The sequence below is a fragment of the Vulpes lagopus genome, chromosome 13 (assembly GCF_018345385.1).
Source record: "Vulpes lagopus strain Blue_001 chromosome 13, ASM1834538v1, whole genome shotgun sequence".
Taxonomy (NCBI): domain Eukaryota; kingdom Metazoa; phylum Chordata; class Mammalia; order Carnivora; family Canidae; genus Vulpes; species Vulpes lagopus.
In genome coordinates this window covers 8533527-8554823 of record NC_054836.1, presented here as the reverse complement: position 1 = coordinate 8554823, position 21297 = coordinate 8533527, and the positions used below count along the sequence as shown (strand labels likewise).

Here is a 21297-nt window from a genome sequence, read left to right as displayed (position 1 = left end):
TTATGGAGTCACTGAGTTCCCTAAGTCTGTTCTCATTTTGGATAATTCATTTTTCTGTTTTGTTCATCTTGATTACATTCCATTACTCTATCCTCTAGGTCATTAATTCATTCCTTTGCTTCCACTGCTATTTATTGTATCAGGCATGTTTCTCGTTTCATTTATTGAGCCCTTTATTTCTGTTATGTTGTTATCTCTGTGTTAAGGGTCTCGTTCGTGTCTTCCACTCTTTTCTCAAGCCTGATGAGTATCTTTGTGATCATTACTTTAAATTCTGTATCAGGCATATTATTTTTGTTTCACTTAGATCTCTGTCCATGGCCTTTTTCTATTCTGTCATTTGGGACAGATTCCTCTTGTCTTCCCATTTTGTGTAAGTCTCTACACCTGTTTCTCTGTGTTAGGAAAGGCAGCTACATCTCTTCTTGAGGATAATGGCTTTATGAAGAAGAGGTCCTGTAGTGCCCTGCAGTGTAGTGTCCTCTCTTACCCTGCCACTTCAAGGAGTGTCTCTAATGTGTACAGCATGTGGTCTGTTGTTGTGTCTTGGCCACTTTATCCTTCAGGCCAGTTGTCTACAGAGGCTTTCTTTGCCTCTTGTGGGCAGTGTTTGGTGTCTGGCCTGAATGTGCTGCATTTTAGCTAGTTGTGCACTGGTCTGCTCATGAAATGAGACCTTTCATCACTGCCACTGGAACCAAGGCCCTGCAGAACTCAGGGCCAGGTACACTTCAAGTCACTGGTGCTACACACTGTATTTCCCCAGGCTGTTTGCCCTACCTTCTCTCCAAGAGTGCCTCAAAGGCTCTATCTGAACGAAACCCACTGACCTCTAGACCTCCAGGCTTTAAGCTCTACTGACTGCAAGAACTCACGAAATTCAGCCCCTCTCACTTTCCAAGCCAATCACTGTGGGGATTTGTTTTCTCTGTTGCTCCACCTGTGTTAGTCTGTCTCTTGCTCTTCTCTGCAACAACAGCTCCAGGAGTCATTTCTCTCTCAAACTGTGTATCTGCACTTCCTACCTTCCTTGATGTGGCCTCTTCTCCACCTTTAGTTGGAGTTTGTTCTGCTAGTCTTTGGGTCAATTTCTGGGGTATTTAGGTTGATTTGATAGTTATCTGGTATGAAGTCAGCCTAGGGTCTTTCTACTTCTAGACATAATCTAGATATCTAATGAATTTAACTTAATTCATCATTTAACCTAACTCAGCAAAACTTTAAGGTTTTAGGTAACCAAAAAGAAATTGAGAAAACTATTAAGTAGACATAAATATTGTTGAAAGTTTATTTATGAACTTTTATTTATCTATTTAACTTACTTGTCTTTAATAACTATGTTTAGATGACCTATAAAAACTAAATTAAACATTAGATGAAGTCAGCCATTATCCTAAGCTATTAATTTTTGTTGACAGATCTTATAAAGGTGGGATCCCTGGGTGGCGCAGCGGTTTGGCGCCTGCCTTTGGCCCAGGGCGCGATCCTGGAGACCCCAGATCAAATCCCACGTCAGGCTCCCGGTGCATGGAGCCTGCTTCTCCCTCTGCCTATGTCTCTGCCTCTCTCTCTCTCTCTCTCTGTGACTATCATAAATAAATAAAAATTAAAAAAAAAAAACTTATAAAGGACAACAAGAACTTATTTGAAGGCTAGTAAACTGAACTAGAATAACAGTTACATATTTAGTGTTGGTAACTCTAAAGACATGCCTGTTTTAATTAAGCCATCAACCTTAAACTAGCATTTATATTGAATATTTTTTCAAACCATGTGAACTTGAAAAGTGGGTTAGTTTCTTTCTTTTTGAGAATTGCAGAATGCTTAATCCTTACAAGTGCCTGCCTTCAAACCAACTAAATAGAGCTTTTACAAATTAATTTTAGCAGAACCCCCCAGAAGTAGAAAATACCACAGAGCTACACCACGTAAATATAGATAGACATGAACATACAGACAGAGAGCCTTTATAGCTTCAGGGTTTTTTGTTGTTGTTGTTTTTGTTTTTTGTTTTGTTTTGTTTTTTTTATAGCTTCAGGTTTTAAATTACTGCCAGGAAATAGGTTAGGTACAGGATTTATGGTAATAATGATAAAAGTTAAATATCTGTTATTTTTCTGGTAGATGGAATAAGGCTATCAGTCTAGATGGCTAAAGCTTTGTTTAGTATTTGTGAAGACACTTAAGATTTGAATTTCTTCTTGGCAAGTCAAGTTCTAAATGACCTCTCCCCCTTGTGTTTTTTCTTGATAAGAATTACCACTCTGAAATTTGTATTTTAAAGGGAGAGACTAGAAAGGATTTCCTAAAGAAGACCAGTAGAATATTGAATATTTACATCTGAAAGCCACAGGGAAAGAACACAAGTTTCTCCTAGAAGGACTCTTACTCCCTTAAAGTCAGAATTTTTATACTTATAAGTCTTTTGAGATAGGGGAGTTTGTTAGTCTGGCTTTGGATGTATTTTTATGTGTGCTTGATATTGACTTCACATTATAGTAGTATTAGAATCTTTTAATCTGTAGGGACTAAAACAAAAATACCTTTCTAACCAAAAATGACTATTCCTTCTAAACTTGATTTTCTTGAAATAGTAGACTTTGTGTGATATGCTGTGATCTCTGCATTTTAGGTACTATGCCGTGATGGTAACCATGTTCTTCACTGTCAGCGTGGTGAACAACTATGCCCTGAATCTCAACATTGCCATGCCCCTGCATATGATATTTAGATCTGTAAGTGCTGCTGGCTCACATGCATATGTTCCTCTAGGAAATGAAGCTAAGTGGGTAGATTGAATACTTGACAAAAGTAGAAAGAAAATAAAGTGTGAGTAAAGGTTGGCTTTCATCTGCGCAGTAATGAGGAAAGTGGACAGTTGACTTTTATCCCTCTGAGGTCTTATGGGTGATCAATAAAAGCTGAAATTTCCCTGGGAAACAGATTTTACATTTAATTTCCTTCATCTGATTGATTTTATAGTCAGGCTTGCTATGAATGTTATTTAACTTATTTCTCATTACTTTTGGTTTCTATCCTAAAATTACACTTACTTCTAGTACATAAAATAAACACTTCCCTTTTCTGATGCCTTTTTTTTTTTTTTTTTTTAAGCAAGAGACTTTTGAGATGAGGGGAAATTCTTTTAAGGTTTATTTATTTTAGAGAGGGTTGGGTGCCTGCACTCAAGTGCTGCAAAGGGCAGAGGGAGAGACTCTCAAGGAGACTCCCCACTGAGTATAGAGCCTGATGCAGGGCTTAATCTCACCACCCTGAGATCATGACCTGAGCCAAAACCAAGAGTCGGATGCTTAACCAACTGAGTCACCCAGGTGCCCTAAATAAAGGGAAATTCTTGAATGTAAAGTTTGTCCCAGAGCAGCAGAGGTTTCTTCTTCCTCTAACGTTTGGTGGGAGATCTGCAAATGTGTATAAATAAATAAGAACAGAGCACTCTGTGAAGAGCGGGAAAAACTTCAAGGGGGAATGTAGTTAGGATTGCAGAAGAATGCAAATTGGTGACCGTTGGAATTACAATATTTCTGTGTAGTTTGAGATTTCTGTGAGACTAAAGGTGCTATCCCCAAAGGAACTTTTCAGAGCTAATTATAATTACAAAAATGACTTTCAAAGTACCAAGCACATAATAGACTTTCAATAAACTCTTGCTGATTGAGCGACACCTTTCCAGAGAAGAGAAAGATCCCTGCATGCCTTCTTTCATTAATTAAAACCAGGGATGAGGAAAAGCTTAATGAAAAAAAGCTTAGTAAAAGCTCTTGTAAATCTGATGGAAAATTAAACAAAATTAAATCTACAGTATAATTTGTTTCTGCTAGCCTTAATTTCAGCTCTGGCCAATATTTAGAGAATTGACCATTTTTATTCTCGTTATCTTTAGAAGGTTTATTTTACATAACATTTGTATGGTTTATACTTTTTGCCATCATAAGAATAAGTGAAGCTTACTAGTTATTCATCCTAACCTCCTTTCTGGCTCTTTTTTTTGCTTGTGCATGTTCATATTTATCTTGAATTATTTTCTTTCTCTGGTGCACTAAACCTCTATTACTGTTGTCTCCTTTTACAGGGTTCTCTAATTGCCAGCATGATCCTAGGAATTATCATTTTGAAGAAGAGGTAAACAGTACACTTTCATATTTTATGTACAAGAAGGATATCCAGAGCCCTGTCCATTAGCTGGATTCCTTTTCTTGTAGAGGTGATAAGTTTGCTTGTGATCATCTAGCTTGTTTCTTAGTGTTCTCTGTGGCAGTGTTGTGTATCTTGAGGCAGTGGGCCAGGTAAGGAGCCCCACCTGTGGCTTTGGAGCAGCATTTTCTCTGTAGAACTAAATAGCTCTTGTCATCATGAATCTTTAATACTGTAGTAACCTATGAAGCCAGTTGATCTAGAACTTCACTCTCCCATATGGTCTCCACTAGCTACATGGGATTATTTACACTTAAATTTAAGTTATTTCAAATAAAATAGTTTCTCACATTTTAAGTGCTTAGTAGTGACATGTGGCTAGTGGCGACCATGTTGGAGAACCCAGATACAGAACATTTTCAGCTTCACAGAAGTTCTTGGACAGTGCTGTCCTAGAAGGAGTTTATCAGCACAATGTGATGAAATAATGATAATCATCCATATTAGGAAGAAAATTCCTAATGAAGACCCAAATGGCCAACGAGATGGAACAAGAAGTTTTCAGGACTGTTCCATGTGGCTGTCACCAGTGGGGGTCTCCAGGATATGGTTGGGAAATACCAGAAGTATCTGGGATACTTTCTCAAAGTATGGATCTTCCACCTTCTTTCTGAGCCTTACCCCTTACTCCCAGGGAGGAGAGGAACTGGGGAGAGTCAGCACATTGTCTGGAACACTTCACAGGGAAAGTTCACCGTCAATGTTAAGATCACAACTGCACAAGCTCACGCCAGCTTTTCTGTGTATTCAGTATCTAGCCCCAGTGTTGGAACTCTAGACCAACTTAAAAAGTGCTGTGAATTAAGAGTGTGGGAACCTAGAGTTTTTAAGTAATAAGAGCTGTGTCATCAGAAGGACAGTTGTCCCTCCTGCTTAGGCTCATGAACCCATTATCTTCTGAGGCTTATGCATTCACCAAATGAGTACAACTGCATTCGGGTTTGTCACGTTGAAGTGACTGCTACATTTCTTGGTGGTATAGAATTCATGTTGGGACGGACCTGCTGTCCTTCCAACCTTTAATTTTGTGCATGATAGGGATACAGAAGATCATATTATGAAAAGAATGTATTCTCCTGATAGTGCTCTGAAATGTCAGGGGCCTTTGTTAAACATCCATTTCCCTGAAGAACTTGTTTTGGGTCTGACCCCTTGAGTCTACCCACGTAAGCCTGTGTGACTCTCCTTAGTGTGTATCACCCAGAGAGCAGGGATTTCCCTAAGGTAACTATGTAATATCATGAATTAGTAAGTTGCTGTCTCCTTTTGCGTATCTTGAGTAGAGCCCCTTTGGTCCATAGTGGGTTCCTCATTCCAGGATATGAAGACCAACTTTTTACTTACCTTAGCCTGCCCTTCATTAATTCTTAGGCCTGAATCATTTCCTGCCTTGCCCCTCTCTCCTCTGGTGTCCTGCTCTTGGCCCCGGATCTGCCGCTAGCCAGTTCTGTTGGCCCCTTATGAGGTGATGTGACCAGAACCGTACAAAGTACTTGACAGGAAATCTCGGGAGGTTCATCCTATCCATTTAATTCCTTTTCATTCTTGCCCGAGGCCTTTCACTTTTATCAGCAAGAGCACAGGAGAGATGTTAATGCGGTTGTTTTAGTTCATATGAAACGCCACTGTTCTTACCACCAGCAGTCCTTTTAGTGTAATATTTCTCCCTTTATCCAACTTATGTGCCAGCATTTAAAAACAACATTGATGTCATTCAGAGATGTTACAAAAAAAAAAAAAATCCTCTCTTGAAAATGGACAGTTGAATGATTTCTTGAGCATTGAATCCTGCTCCGAGCATTGAATCCTGCTCCTTGTCCCTGATGCTCCATTCTTCCTCTTGCGTGGCGTGTCTCTGACGCTCAGGTTTGCGGCCTTAAAGAGGAAGAGCAACAGGTGCCAGTGAAGACCTGTCTGGCTTTCACTGGAACTCTTGAGCAGAATGGAATGTCATGTCTGCTCTATGTCTTTTTTTATTATTTTCTGGTGAAACAGTCTGTCGGTCCACAGACTATTTAGGCAACACTGAGAAGGGGTGTTCAGTCCTCAGTCAGCATCCTGATTCTTTCACACACACATGTGATTCCATTGGCTATATTGTGGGGATTTGTACTCTTACCCAACATCCAACTGTGAATGTCATGTGGATATTCGTATCTGTGCATTTGTTTTCCTAAGGTGGTCTGTTCTTATTTTTGCAGATACAGCATATTCAAATACACCTCTATTGCCCTCGTGTCTGTGGGGATATTTATTTGCACTTTCATGTCAGCCAAGCAGGTGGTAAGAATCACTTCACAGATCCTTTATGTTCACTGCTTGCCGTGGGGGCCCCAGTACTTTTTATTGATGCGATACATGCACATGCTTATGCAATAGAAGGATTCGGGTCTCTGCAAGAGAAAAGTGGAGGTCAGTGGGTAACACAGAGGGTTCCTTTGTACCCAAGCACTTTGTGTGAAGTTTTGGCCTCTGTACCTGGTGTTTTTTCTTATTTCCTAGACTTCCGAGTCCAGCTCAAGTGAGAATGATGGATTCCAGGCATTTCTAAGGTGGCTACTAGGCAAGTACAGTAATTACACTAAAGCTAATAGCCTCTGCAGTCCTGTTTGCTGAGTTTTCTCCTGAGGGACAAGTTTCTTGGCAAGAAGCGTTGGCTCAACAGATTATGCCACCGAAGAGAGAGGCACCTGGAATCATCTAGCTTTGAACTTTGGTGTTGAACATGAAAAGAAGACAATGTCCATGTTTGGGGTAGTGTGTATGACAACACGGGGCCACGGTTTCCTTGGCTGCCACTGGTCTAGAAGGAAACGTACATGTCCGCTTGCCCGTCACTCTCCCTGGGAGTGAGTGCTTCGAGTGTCATCCATTTCTTCATGATCTGTCTGCTGAGGTGCAGCAGTAAATTTCCAGGGGACTCATTTCTAAGTCTTAGATTCATTTTCTTTATAAGCTAGCTGTTCCATAATGAGTGTTCCCAAACCTGCCTAATCATCAGGATCTCCTAGGGAATTTTTAAAAATAAGAGTATCTCTTTGTGGAATTAATTAGACAACTCCTATAGAGCTTTGACCTCATGTTGTAGGATATGGAGGTGGAACTCTTTTCAAGTGCAGTTGGTGGCAGCAGTACCAGATTAAGATGAAGTGGATGAGGGATCCCTGGGTGGCGCAGCGGTTTAGCGCCTGCCTTTGGCCCAGGGCGCGATCCTGGAGACCCAGGATCGAATCCCACGTCGGGCTCCCGGTGCATGGAGCCTGCTTCTCCCTCTGCCTGTGTCTCTGCCTCTCTCTCTCTCTCTCTGTGACTATCATAAATAAATGAAAATTTAAAAAAAAAAAAAAAAAGATGAAGTGGATGAGAAATAGTACAAAAACTCCATTCTCCCTGTTGCTTGGCTTGGAAACTATCCCTTTAGGTTGCTCTTCTTCTTCTTTTTCTTCAGATTGTATTTATTTATTCATATTGGGGGGTGTGGTGCGCAGAAGGAGAAGGAGAGGGAGAAGCAGGCTCCCCACAGAGCAGGGAGCCAAACACAGGGCTTGATCCCAGGACCCAGGATCACGACCTGAGCGAAGGCAGAAGCTTACCCGACTGAGCCACCCAGGCGCTCCTAGGTTGCTCTTCTTAACGTAGATCTGTATGAGCTGTTAGAAAACACTCTATCCAATAAGAAAAATTTGCAGAGGATATGAACATACAATTCACAGGGAAAAATTAATGTCTGATCATTGTACGTTCAAACTCAGTAGTCTTAGAATCTGAGAAATGCAAATTGAAACTAAAATGCAGTACCTTTTTATTTTTGGTCCATTTTTTAAGGCAAGAGAATGAATGATTATTTTCATTGCTGAGGGTGCAGGAAGAGAACCATTTTTGTATGAATTGTTTATGGTAGAAATTGACACAGCCTTTCTGGAAAAATTTATGTTTTGGGTTTTAAAAATGTCTGTACCTTTTGACTCGGTAATTCATTTAGCAAAGTTTATCCTAAGGAAATCATCAACATTTTGTTTAAAGATTTATGTCCAAGGATGTACATTGATTTTAATGGCGAAATAATTGGAAGTAATCTAATTCTCATGTTGTAAGACATTTAATATGGTCCCTCCACGTGATAGAGTCATGGAGCCATTAATTCATACTTTTGAAAAAATTTTAATGAATGACTTGAAGGGAAATCCAAGAAAAAGATTCTGAAGAAAGCAAGAGATACAACTGTGTATTCATTATGATCCTATTTTAGAGTAAAAAATACATACATAAATGTGTATATATATATATAGAGAGAGAGAGAGCAAACTATTATGGACTGGGTAGTTAGTATACTGTGGTTGAACTTCATTTCTTTTAAAAATGTTGTGTATGTTCTATAACTATCTCGTAATATATGTAGAACAGTCAGTGTTCTTTAGGAAAACATCTGGAAATGAGCAAATCTAGTATCCTGTAGCCTAATTTTTGGTTTTTGTTTTTTTTTTTTTAGGGATTGGGGCACTGACTTTTGCACTTCTGATGTCAGCAAGGATGGGTATTTTCCAAGAGACCCTATACAAACAATTCGGGAAGCACTCCAAGGAGGCTTTGTTTTATAACGTAAGCAATTTCTTAAACCTGGGGAAGATAGAAAGTACTGAATTGTAGTGTGTTATTTCAAATGAAATATGCATTTTTCTGATGTAGTTAAAGGACCAAGTATTTTTAATAGGCTACTACTTGTATTCTGAGCCACGATTCTCTACGTGAGATGATCATGATCAGTGAGCATGAAGCTAGCATGTCTGCTAACCAGGAACAATCCCTGGGAATGAGGACCTTTACCCCCAGTGTTCCTGTAGATAAAGTCAAGTTAAAACTACCATGGGAACTTAGAATAAGAAAATAAGTTCCAAAAACGGCATGCTGAGGGGGATGCTGGCAGGCTGGCAGGCAGGCATTTGAGGGAGAGGGGAAGAGGGGTGAGAGAAGTCCCTCCGGGGAGCGCTGCATATGATGGAGAGTTTCATTAGCTAATGCTGTGCACTTCCGCCTCTTTTTTGGAAGCTGCTGAGCTAGAGCCACCTCCTCTAACTCCTCCTCCTCCAGCCTCTCTCCTATGGGGAGAACGTCCAACCTAGGAGCGCTAAAGTTGCAGAAAATCAGTCTGAGATATTTAATTGGAGCTGGAGTATGTGGCTGGGCATTAAAAAAAATAAGGAACAGTCTGTGTGGTTCACATCTTTCTTTTAGGACAGTACCTGGCACAAAATGGCTGCCCCGTACTGTTAGCTATGATTCCATACCGTGGTGGTGCCGGGTTGTTGTCACACCCGTTTACCTGTGCTTCTGTGTTGTTTCCCCTTCATCCTCTTTTGATTCTTGTCTTCATTTTCCCTTGACCTCATATTGTCCTCAAATCTCATTTTTCCACAAGTTACCTGAATGCCCTGAGATCTGCCTTTGCTTTCTTCATAAATTGTATTTATTTTTAAATTTTTTCCAAGAATAGAAGTGTTTTTACTTTTTTTAAAATTTAAATTCAGTTAGCCAACATATAGTACATTGTTAGTTTCAGATGTAGATTTAAATAATTCATCAGTTGCCTATAATTTTTAAGTCCTAATATTTGCTATTTTCAAAAGGAGCAAAACGTCGGAAATTCTGTGGGCCAAATGACTAAGTTTAAATTTCCCTTTTGTCGCGGGAAGGATGCTTGTTCCTTTTATTTGTTTAGTGTGTGATGATCATCTGACTCCACTTCTGAAGGGCAAAAACTGTGGCATGTGGCCGATGGCACACTGAAAAAGCCATGTGGTCCAAAGCACCGGATACATTTAACCTAACGAGTCTAAATTGCTTTTCTTGATACTGCTTGTCAAACAACTTGTGAAACTGTAAGTCATTGTAAAGCCACTCTACATATTCTGTGAAGTAAGTGTCTGTATTTAAATTTACATGGAGCTTTGCGCACTGGCAGTATCGTAGCCAATGAGGTTTATCCAAGCCACAATTATTGCTAATTAAATTTAAAGGAATCTTTTTTCTCATAGCATGCCCTTCCACTTCCTGGCTTCATCTTCCTGGCATCTGATATTTATGACCATGCAGTTCTATTCAATAAGTCAGGTGAGTGTGGGGTCATCCAGTAGAATTACCTGACAGATTCTGAGGCCAACTCTCAGCCTTGCTATTGACTTGACCACCACTTTTGTCATGATCTTACCCAAATCCCTGCCCTGTTGGAAGCCATCCTCAATCCACCTCCCAGTAAGATAGTGCTGTTAGTCAGCAGTTGCAGCCACGAAAGCTCTATATAGGTGCTTTCTCAGTTATTTGCAAGTGATGTCAAAGTATCTTCAGATTTTGTCTTCTGCTTTGGAATTTGTTTTTGCGTTTGCATGTGGAATGTTTGATGTTTTGAGAATGAAAAAAAAAAATAGCAATAACACTCTGCAGAGATGGGACCGTGAGAAACTGGGCAGCAGTCCAGCTCTTTCTGCTGCCGCTATACCTCTTGTGCTGGTAAAGACAGACCTGCTCGCACACCCAAGTCCTAGCTCCCTTGGAGTAGAGGGAAACAAAAACACGAGGGGGCTTTTTTCTGAGGTACAGGATAAGTAGGCAGCAGGAATAAGCAAAATTTGCTTAGATGTCTACAGGGTAAGTTAGCTCTTGTTATAAAGTGGCTTTTTAATAAACTAGCTATAAATTGCCAATTAACTGGAAAGGAATTACTTATGTGATTATCTACTAAAAGACATACAGTTTATACAGACAGAGGAACACACAGGAACAAATAAACATTTGTAAAAATAAGGCTTTCCATTGCTCATGCCTAAAATGGTAAGTATATTTTGTAGAATGGCAGTGTGTGCCCTATAAACAGGTTTGCCATCCGAACCTGCGTTGTGAAGTTGTGAATGCTTTCTGTTTGAGTTTGCAGTGTTGCCTGTCCCATTCGCCCACAAAAAAAGTGTATCAGAAAGTTTCTATGTCTCTGAATTAATCATTTCTGACTTGTTTTTTAAAGATAAAATTGACACATAGCCATTTTTGACACAATGATTTTTTTAAGGTCTCTTGTGAGTCTCCACATAGTGTCAGGCTACTGAAATAAACATTATCAGATCCCTTGGGATTGATTTTGATATAGTTACTAGAATGCTGCTTCTGAAAGTCACAGGTATGGGTCTTTATATAAAATATTTTTTAGATTCTTTCAATTTCGGGACACTGGGGTGGCTCAGCAGTTTAGCACCTGCCTTTGGCCCAGGACATGATCCCGGAGTTCCAAGATCGAGTCCCACATCAGGCTCCTGGCCTGGGGCCTGCTTCTCCCTCTGCCTGTGTCTCTGCCCCTCTCTCTCTCTCTCTCTCTCTGTCTCTCATGAATGAATAAATAAAATCATTAAAAAAAAAAAAGAATCTCAACTTCTTCAAAATCATCCCTTAGTTAAGAATATGCTTTTTCTTCTCTTCCTTGCCTTGAGGTTATCTCAGATGAACGTATTATCCTTGAATTTGTTAAGAGAATTGAATATCCATCTAAATATTCTGAGTCCTACAGCTTGGCTATTCCCCAGCCAATTAATTCAGTGGATCTCTGAAGTTACTAAACAGTAATAATACTTGTTAACTTTCTTTTCATTTCAGTATGTCCTAAGTGTTTTAAAGATAACAGAAAACCAGATTATGGGAATTTCCCACAAATCCAGACAGTTATATTACATTTATGTATATGGCTTTTTCTTTTTTTGCCAGAGAAAGTAGCTATACTGTATATAGTTCAACCCCCCAAACAACCTGGGAATTTTTAAAAAACTGATCCTTTAAGGATCACTATGTCCTTACTCTTTGATCTTGAATATTTTATTTCCTCCCAAATATTTACTGTGTAAGCATCATTATATAAAACATAAGAATATATTTAAAGGAAGAAAAGTTAGAGTTCCATTGCCTTAGATGGCTGCTAATTTCATTTTGACCAGTTTCTTCCCAGACTGTTTCATATATTCCAACATAGTTGTCATCTTCGTGCAGATAAGATTTTATACTTGATTTTTGACTTTCCTTCTTTTTTATGTGACTGCATATAATCTTGATGATTCTTTTTTATTCAAATGTGTCATGCCTCACTTAGTGAAAGTTCCTTTGCTTACAGAGCCATTGCTCTAAGATTAGCCATTGAGATTGATTCAGTTTTTCCTCATTATAAATAGTACTCCAATCAATGGAGGACTTTCTTTTGCTTCTGAATGAGGATTAATTCCTAATAATGGCTATAAATACTTTTATTGCCCCTTAATATAAGCATTATGAAAGTGATTTAAGAAAAAATGCACACCAGTTGATACTACGACCAACTGAGTGGTTGCCAATTTCACTAGCACCTTTCTAGATTAGGATTTTATAAATTTTTAATTGCTGTTTTAATAGCTGTAAAATGGTAGCGTCTTGTTTAGTTTTGCATTCTTTGATTTACTAGTAGGGTTGCATGTATTTCCAAATGGCATTTAGTTACTGGTTGTCTTTACTCTTGTGTTGATTGTGTGTTAAGACCATGTCATGCTTAACTTCTCTGTGCCTCACAGTGTTTCTTTGTAAAATGAGGTCCTATTCAGATATATGGTAGAAAGTTTATTTTACAGTGTAAAGAAATCATAATTTAAGAAACCAATGTAATAACTCTTGATACCGATGTAGCCTGGATTCAAGACAAGTTTTACTGTGCTGTACAGTCCAGATCTGTTTGCAAAGGAAGTAATGCTGCGATCTCTATTCTGTTCAGTCTCCATTAAGCTGTCAAAAATATATGACGATCTCTCCTCTTAATCTTTGCAGAATTGTATCAAGTCCCAGTCATTGGTGTGACAGTGCCCATCATGTGGTTCTACCTCCTGATGAATGTCATCACTCAGTATCCTTTGCAGTCCTCTGCCATATGGTCTGCTCTGTGTTATTTTGACATAGGAATGTTTATTCTTCTAATGGTGCCGTGATAAGAGTTTCATTTCTGCCTTGATCTGTTCTGGACTACCGGAGACAGAGGTGCCCATCCAGTTAGTGCCTTCGTGGAGGGCCAAAGAAATGTTAGTGGTGCAGTAGGCCAGGAAGTCACTGGCCACCATAAGGAACTTGCTCTGGGTGGAGGGGTAGAAATCACTGGATAATTAAGTTCTGCTTAATTATTAGTAGATGAAATGAATGCTCTGTGATTTCAGCTGGGGTTTTTCAGTAGCCCAGGATACGTCATAAGCCACCACAAAATTCTGCAAGAAATTTCAAACTAATTAAAACCTATTTTTTTAAATTAAGGTTCTTTTGAACAACCTTGAGTACGTTATAAAAGTCATTAAGGCTTTGAAACAATGAAACAGGTTGAGATTGGTCTCATTCCTCTGACATCACCTAATAGATTTGCCCACAGAGCTCCTTTTTGGATGAGTAGGTGAGGCCCAGGTCCTATAAGGTGGGTTTGCTGACCTGTATTGAAAGTGTTTCCCACCGTCCTTCACTATCGGGGAGGGGACGCTCACTGTACACGGTGTGGAGAATTCAGAACAAGAACGGTGGGAGGTCTGCAGGCAGTTTCAAGTTAGGATCCACACACGAATGGTAGGACGTTCACCTGCTGGATGTTCTGCTAAGGAAGAACCTCAGAGTAGCCATAACGCACCCCCATGTTTTCTGGTTCTTATAATATGAACATTTAAACCAAGAGCGATTCCAGAATGTTCTCTCGATAGTCTACAGAAAACCACCTTAACCCCACTACCCCAGGTATGTGTGCATCCGGGGCGTCTTCATTCTTACCACAGAATGCGCCTCCCTTACTGTCACCCTTGTTGTGACTCTCCGCAAGTTTGTCAGCCTCATCTTTTCCATCTTGTACTTCCAGAACCCTTTCACTGTGTGGCACTGGCTGGGTACCTTGTTTGTCTTCATTGGGACCCTCATGTACACAGAAGTGTGGAACAACCTAGGGACCACCAAAAGCCAACTGCAGAAGGAGGACAAGAAGAACTGAGGTCTGCCTGGAGCAGAGACCAGTATGCTAATGTGCCAGGGCTGGTGAAGGTCTGGCCACCATTTCACTTTTGTTAATGCTGAAGTATTGAACCAGCCATGTTCCAGAGAATCCTCAGAAGGAGGGACTTCTCAGATTTTTTTAAGGCTGCACAGGCCAACGTTCGCGGACTCCAAATGGAAACCCCTCAACCACGAAATAGAAACAAGAATAGTTCTCTACTGTTGAACAGCCAGTCTGTTACTTGTTTTGTTTACCAAAATATTTAGTACCGTTACTTGTTTATTGAATCCTCAGTCCCCACAGCTACTAGTTTTCTATCCGTGGTCTCAGACAGGCTTTTCTCTTGTTGACATTCTGACAATTCTCTGCCATACGGTCATTCTCATCCCATACCCACCACCCTTTTTCTTGTCACTCTTCCCCTCCCCCACCACCTCTACAGCACTGGAGCCAGTCAGATGCTCCAGGCATCATCACCAGGAAGCAACTATGAGGGGCCCTGTGACATTGGGACTGGAAAGGAAGCGGCTGTCCCTGTGAGCTGAGCCCTGGTGACACTGGAGCAAGACTGGTGGTCGTCCTTTCCCACATCTTGCTTCCCTCCCCCCACCCCATGTGCAAGCCTTTTTGCTTTCTGTGCTTAGACCATCAGCATATCTGTATGGCACAGAGTTAATAAGAAAGAAAGGCTGTGTATGAATCAGGCAGGACGTTTTTCCCCTCAGTCTTCTATACAAAGCCCTTTAGCCCACAGTTGAAATGGTGATGCCAGGATGCCTGGGAGCAGCTGGCCCTCGTCGGCACCCAGGGCACCACAGCTCCCCTCTGGGCCCAGCCAGGCCCTCACGGGGCTGGTTTCAAGTGGGTGCATTCAGTGTTTGAAAGGCTTCTTAACCAGAGAGATTGAGCACTGTCTATCAGTGTGAGAGCTTCGTGGCCAGTCAGGCTAAGGAGTAGAGACTCTCATATACGATGGATGTGGGTGTGATGTATCAATCAGGTCCAGTCACAACTAAAATGAAAAGTTGTGTGTTTTCGTTTTTGTTTTTTTTTTTTTTTTTTCCTATAAGGTATCTTAGTGTTCTTGATGGGTATTTACAGGTGGTTGGGAAGTCATTTGTTTTACTCTGTGAGGAAGCGTGATGCCCCTGTAGGCTGATCATTTCAGAGGTGTGGTTTTCTTCCTGGGATAATTTTGAGAAAGAGGAACAGTGTCAATATGGTGTGTGTAGGTACTGAAAACTTGCATAGTTTGTGTGTGTGCACGCACGTTTATGCGTTTGTGTAGTTTCTGCGATAATATTAGAGGAGAAAATAGCATGAGAGTCTACTGTTTTATTTCCTCATTCTTCACTCAGCCCCGAACCTTCATTAAACTTGCACAAGTCCATGCTCTTCTCTCTTTTGCACACGTGAAAAAAGCCTTCCTCCCCCCCCCCCTTTGGATATAGATTGTATTCTTAAATTGTGATGCGGCTCTCGAGATCACCTTGGCTCACTCTGTGGTATGGCCTGTTTCCTCTTCCGCCTGCAGCTGTTCCCTGAATGGGTCTGAGATAAGTGTCCAAGAACCATTGGGTCACTCAGGGAAAGGAACTTAAGCTGCCTCATTGTTTGTTCCATAAAATGTAGATACTGTTTCTCCATCTAAGTCACAGGGTTTTCAGACAGTGTTGTTCTGGACATGGACAAATTTCTAGTGCTGATAATTGGTCTGTCCTAAAAAATGCCAAATTTGGTATGAACCCATTCGTGGAATCAAAAGGTATTTTCTTTGGAATATGTAGAGTTCCTCTGACTGATGGTGCTATGATAAGCATGAATTAAATATCCTCTTAAAAACAAAATAAAATTACTTTGTAAAAATCACTTGATAGAAGAACCCGTCCCTAGGGGCTATTAGATTTCTGTGTATCTGGAGTCTTCGCAGGCTGGAGCTTTACGTAACTTAGTGTCCTCCTTTTTATGTTGATGAACATTTTTAGTAACTGAGATGTGTTAATGTACACAGCATTTAACTGGGTCTATTAGGTTTTAGATTCTGGATTTAGAAAGTACCTGTTCCTCTCAGGCTGAATACTGCTGCTGGTTTTATTAATAAGAGATTACATATGGACAGATTATGGCATTTACACTAAGAAATATAAGAACAGAATGTCTGAAATGCCTTGTGAGTTGATTTTCTCTCTAGTGGCCAGATGTAAGAAAATATGTCTAATGGACACTAATACTTTCATTAGCAACTTCTTTTTTTGACAGTTTGTTTCCATAGGATAACTGATTTTTCAATCAAGGTTGAGATTAATTTCAACTTGTATTAAAGAGGCAATAAACCATTTTGAAGAGGACCAGACCCACGCAGCTGGAGGAGAAATGTCTATTAAAATGCTTCTCCTCTTTCTCTGGGTCGACTATGTAATAACTTTGTACCCCAGAGATAGTTTGCAAAAGGGATTGATGTTTAAGACATCCAAAACTCTGCCCTTAGACTGAAGATCATAGCAGATGACACTAGCCAGAAACTGTCCTGTGTGCGTGTACATGTGTACACATATCTGTGCACCCACTTAACAGCTTGACCAGCACCATAAAGTAACAGGAGAAGATGGTGGATATTTGAATTATATTAATGTAATACCTAGTTAGCTTTTACCACAATTCTGTCCTCACATTATGTTCTCTTTTGTTTTTGTATTGCTTTATCTTTTATCCCTTTTATTTTCCTTTTCATCTAAACCAATCAGTAACGTACTTGGTAGGTGTCTGTCGAGCTTTAGACACAATCTAGTTTTTCCCCCCTTCTTCCTTTCCAGTTACCCAAAATGAAATGCTACATACAGTACCTTATTCTGAGAAGATTACCTGACATTTTTAAAGGATTCTAATAACTTGGGGTCATTTCTCGAGCAGCTTTCCTCTTTCCTGCCCTATTTTGTTTTCCTCCTGAGCCCCACCTCCATTGTCCTCACTGCAGTCTCTGTTCATCTGTGCACTTCTCCACTGAAAACTTGCATAGTTCTCTGTGCCTGTCATCTTGCATCTGTTTATGCCTCTATTCTCTGGGGCCTCTCAGCTGTTTTTGTGGATTTTTACAAGGTATTTTGTTAGACATTGTTACAGGCACTGATACTTGGAGTGCGAGAAGATGTGGCCCATATGTGAATATATGTATAGATAAGTATAAACATGAGGGTTAATGTAAAAATGTTTATTTTGTTACCTGAAACTGGAACTGAGAATCTTAACCACTATGCCCTTCTATATTTGGAAAATAATGTTCTTGTTTGCTCTTTTCACCCCATGTTGAGCTCACTTTGTTCAACAGTGCCAAATGCCTATGGAGAAGGGAGGTGGAAAACCTCAGGAATTATTCAGAGCCAGTGAATTAGCTGTGGGCTGGGAGATGTGCTCATGGGTGGACCACTTGGCATGTTAGAGTGAAGGAGAGGAAGAAATTTTCCTCTGTTCAAGATTCTTCCAGTTGGACTACGAATTAAAATTTACATGAGACAGATTAACAGGAGAAAAAAAAAAATCGAAGTTTGAGTTTGTGCACCCAAAACCTAAACAGAGGACTAGAGCTGGCATTTTTAAAATCTACATTTTAGACAATAAATCTGTTAGGAATTGACAGGATAAAGAAGATGGATGTTTGGGAGTTTTAGTAAGGAATTCAGGCTGTAGTAATAGATTAGTAAAAATATAGCCAGATTTGTTTCTGTAGCTTTCTTGGCTTTAAATAAAGACATCTTTTTAGTTCTTAGTGCAGGGGGAGCATACCTTTCAAATGGGAGTTTTGTTTTCTGTTCTTAGAAGGACAGAGGAGACTCTGAGTATCCTTGTATCTGCTGCTTCCCACATAGCTTCAATTCAAAATACCGAGTATGCCACTGTGGTACATTATGGGTAGTCTGCTCTTGGCTCCTGCAGTTCCCTCCTCTGCAACTTCCCTGGAAGTTTCACACATTAAAAGTTGATAGATTGTTCCATTTCAATGAACCTGCTGGGTCCTGACAATAACTATGTCAGTTTCGTTAAACTCATTATAGGAGGTGGCTATGTGTTCTCAAAGTTAGTCCATTGATTCAAATCAGGTAATGAGTAAGAGAGAGGCATTTCTGATGGGAGCCAGCCAAGTGGATTTCTGGATAGCAGGCAGTGGCAATCTGATGTATTTTCTTGGTTTGTAATTTTGAGTTTTTTGGTGAACTTTTTGAGTAGCCCATAGAGCAACAGGCATGGAGATTGTCTACATATGGGCTGTTCTGATTTCTCTGAAGTTGTTTATGTGTAGTTTGCAGGGCTTCAAGAAAAAGGACAGTTTTTTAAATCAAGTTATTCCAAGTAAAAAAAGATTGGGGGGGGGGGGTGTTCTTTGAGGAAGTTGTAGCCAGACACTGGAGAAAACAAGAAATCAAGATCTTGTCCAGTTCATAATGAAATGTATGAGAATATAGTATTCACAAAGGTATGTTACTGAAATAGCTTTTCTCTTTATAATCACACTAACTTTTACCAAAGATAGCCCAATTAAGACTAATTGGTTTGCAAAATAAGTCTAGTGTTTAAAAATTTGACCTGATTATTTACACAAGTGCAGTAAGAATAGTAAGTGATCCTATAGGCCCTTTTTTAAGGACTTTCTAGACTGAACTTTTAACAGCCTCTCAAGGTGAGAAGCCAAACAAAAAATACTTGCTCAGACTTCCCCTGTAACAGCTGTAGGTTTGGTTAATTCTTTCTCAAGTCCCCAAAAGTGTCCCGAAGTTCTTGGACCTGCCAGGAAATGACCCTCCCTCTTCACCTGGTAAATCTGCTGGGAACCCTGTAAGCAAGGTATCAGGCTGTTTTTCCAGGGGGCACAGGGGGCTTTATTGGCTCTGTATAGTCAACCTTATTTCCTTAAGCTGTCTGGTGGTGTCTGAGTTTGTGCAGGTCTCCCTCAAATATGACATTCTAGTCAAAGCCTTGGTAATATAATCAGTGTTTCCAGTTGTGTCCTATTACTCTTATTGAACTTATGCAAATGAGTATATTATGAAAATATAAGAATATTGAAGGGATTAGGTAGAGAAGATAAATGTTTTGTTCACAAAGATATGTTTTATCAAATTGCTGTAAGTTATAGTTATCTTAAGAAAAAATTTCTTTAAAGCTGGAAAAAAAAATCAGTGTTTAACAAAAAGTCATAAAAATTACAATCATCCTCAATTCATTCAGTTCCATGTTATTCTTACTTTGCTTAAATCTAATTCTTTCATTAGTTCTGGAAATTCTTACTGAGTTCAGTTGCGTGATCTTAATTATTATCAGAGACACGTGTACTCAGATTTCTTTCCATGAATCTCAATGCAGACAAAACATTTGCAGGAGGGTTTGTAAAAGCATCTGAGTATAACTGTCTGGAAACAACAAAAGACAAAAGTGGCCATGGTTAGAAATCTGATTAGAGTTCATGACCATGCACTTGACAAGGAAATTTGGTTATTTCTGTGACACACAGCACTTTAAGATAACATACTAGGACATACCTGATTTCTAAGAGTTTCATAGAGTTCTTAATACCACTCCTACATAAATATAATCTGAGAGGGTTTCAGAATCAGTTGACAGAGCTTCCCATGTAACTTAAGCCTAACTAGCGTAATCTTTTTATAAGGAGACCAAATATTTTGAAAATTTCTATTAGATTGTGATGAAAGGACTTTTTAGAATTTGATTTTGGACGGGATCCCTGGGTGGCGCAGTGGTTTGGCGCCTGCCTTTGGCCCAGGGCGCGATCCTGGAGACCCGGGATCGAATCCCACATCAGGCTCCCGGTGCATGGAGCCTGCTTCTCCCTCCGCCTGTGTCTCTGCCTCTCTCTCTCTCTCTGTGACTATCATAAATAAATAAAAATTAAAAAAAAAAAAGAATTTGATTTTGGAAAGTTTGTCAATAAATATCAAAAGGCTTGAACATTTTATTAAATAGGATTCCTAATCATTATGAAATATTTAACCAAAGTGACAATAAGATATTAAAGGCAAATACCAAAGGTTACATCATTGTGAGCAAAACTTGGCTCTTTTAATATTGAAGACTCAGTTTTCCTGATGATCAAAGATCTGATGAAGACATAGAATCTTAGATTATTGGTTTGCTTTTCATAAATTATAAACAAAATTATGTAATATTAAAACTTAAATTCTGATCTTAGCCATTACTGACCATATATTAAATTTTTTTCTATAAACCTACAACTTTCTTTTTTACATTCATTCAGGTCTTGTTCTAAGTTTTCCCTCAAAATGTCTTTCTAGTCTTCATACCTTTCTTTTATTGAAAACATTTTCTTATGTACAGAGTTGTTTCCTTTATTTGGGGGTAGCTTTAACCCATTTGATTTGAATTCTTAACACTTAAAAACTTCACTTACAGGATAGTTAAGTTTTAACTTTAGTATTGGTTTATCTTAACACTGGTTGGAAAAAAAAAAAAAAAACACTGGTTGGCTCAGTGGCTGAGTATCTGCCTTTGGCTCAGATCGTGGTCCCAGAGTCCTGGGTTCAAGTCCCACATCAGGCTCCTGCTTCTCCCTCTGCCCATGTCTCTGCCTCTCTCTCTGTGGGTCTTTTATGAGTGAATAAATAAAATCTTAAAAAAAAAAAAATTCACTTCACTTACTATATAGCTTTCACTAGAAATTGAAGTTTGTGAAGTAGAATCTTGATCTTCTCTCTGGACACAGTGAATCTATAGCTATATAGATATATATACTATATCTATAGTTCCTCCTTAAGAACTGAGGGCTGACTGGACAACTTCTGCACAACAGAGGATGGAGGGACCATGTACAGAATGGTGAGAGAGAGAGATGGTGACAACTGGGAACCCCGACACTATAAACTGCAATGGGGAGGGATAGAATTGGACTGTGAGCCGATTTATCTACCCTGGGATGCAGCTAATATCTAGTTGCTGTTTTAAGCCATGGCTTTTTAAAGAAATAGCTCTCTACCAAGCAGTAGGGTTCCTGCTAGAACACTCTCTGGGGTCAGAGAGGCTACAACATGCCACTGTTTACACTCTTC

General features: G+C 39.6%; 1 protein-coding gene across 1 annotated transcript in view; it reads left to right on the top strand.

The window, feature by feature from the left end:
* The window catches only part of SLC35B4 (solute carrier family 35 member B4), a 35248-nt gene extending 15193 nt beyond the window's left edge, over positions 1-20055 (top strand). The window contains exons 3-10 of the mRNA XM_041727803.1: positions 2633-2735; positions 4091-4140; positions 6414-6495; positions 6715-6775; positions 8702-8811; positions 10245-10320; positions 13036-13111; positions 13975-20055. Coding sequence (XP_041583737.1) covers positions 2633-2735; positions 4091-4140; positions 6414-6495; positions 6715-6775; positions 8702-8811; positions 10245-10320; positions 13036-13111; positions 13975-14221 — 805 coding nt within the window. The 3' untranslated portion in view covers positions 14222-20055. The remainder of the gene's footprint in view (positions 1-2632; positions 2736-4090; positions 4141-6413; positions 6496-6714; positions 6776-8701; positions 8812-10244; positions 10321-13035; positions 13112-13974) is intronic.
* Positions 20056-21297: the final 1242 nt, after the last annotated feature.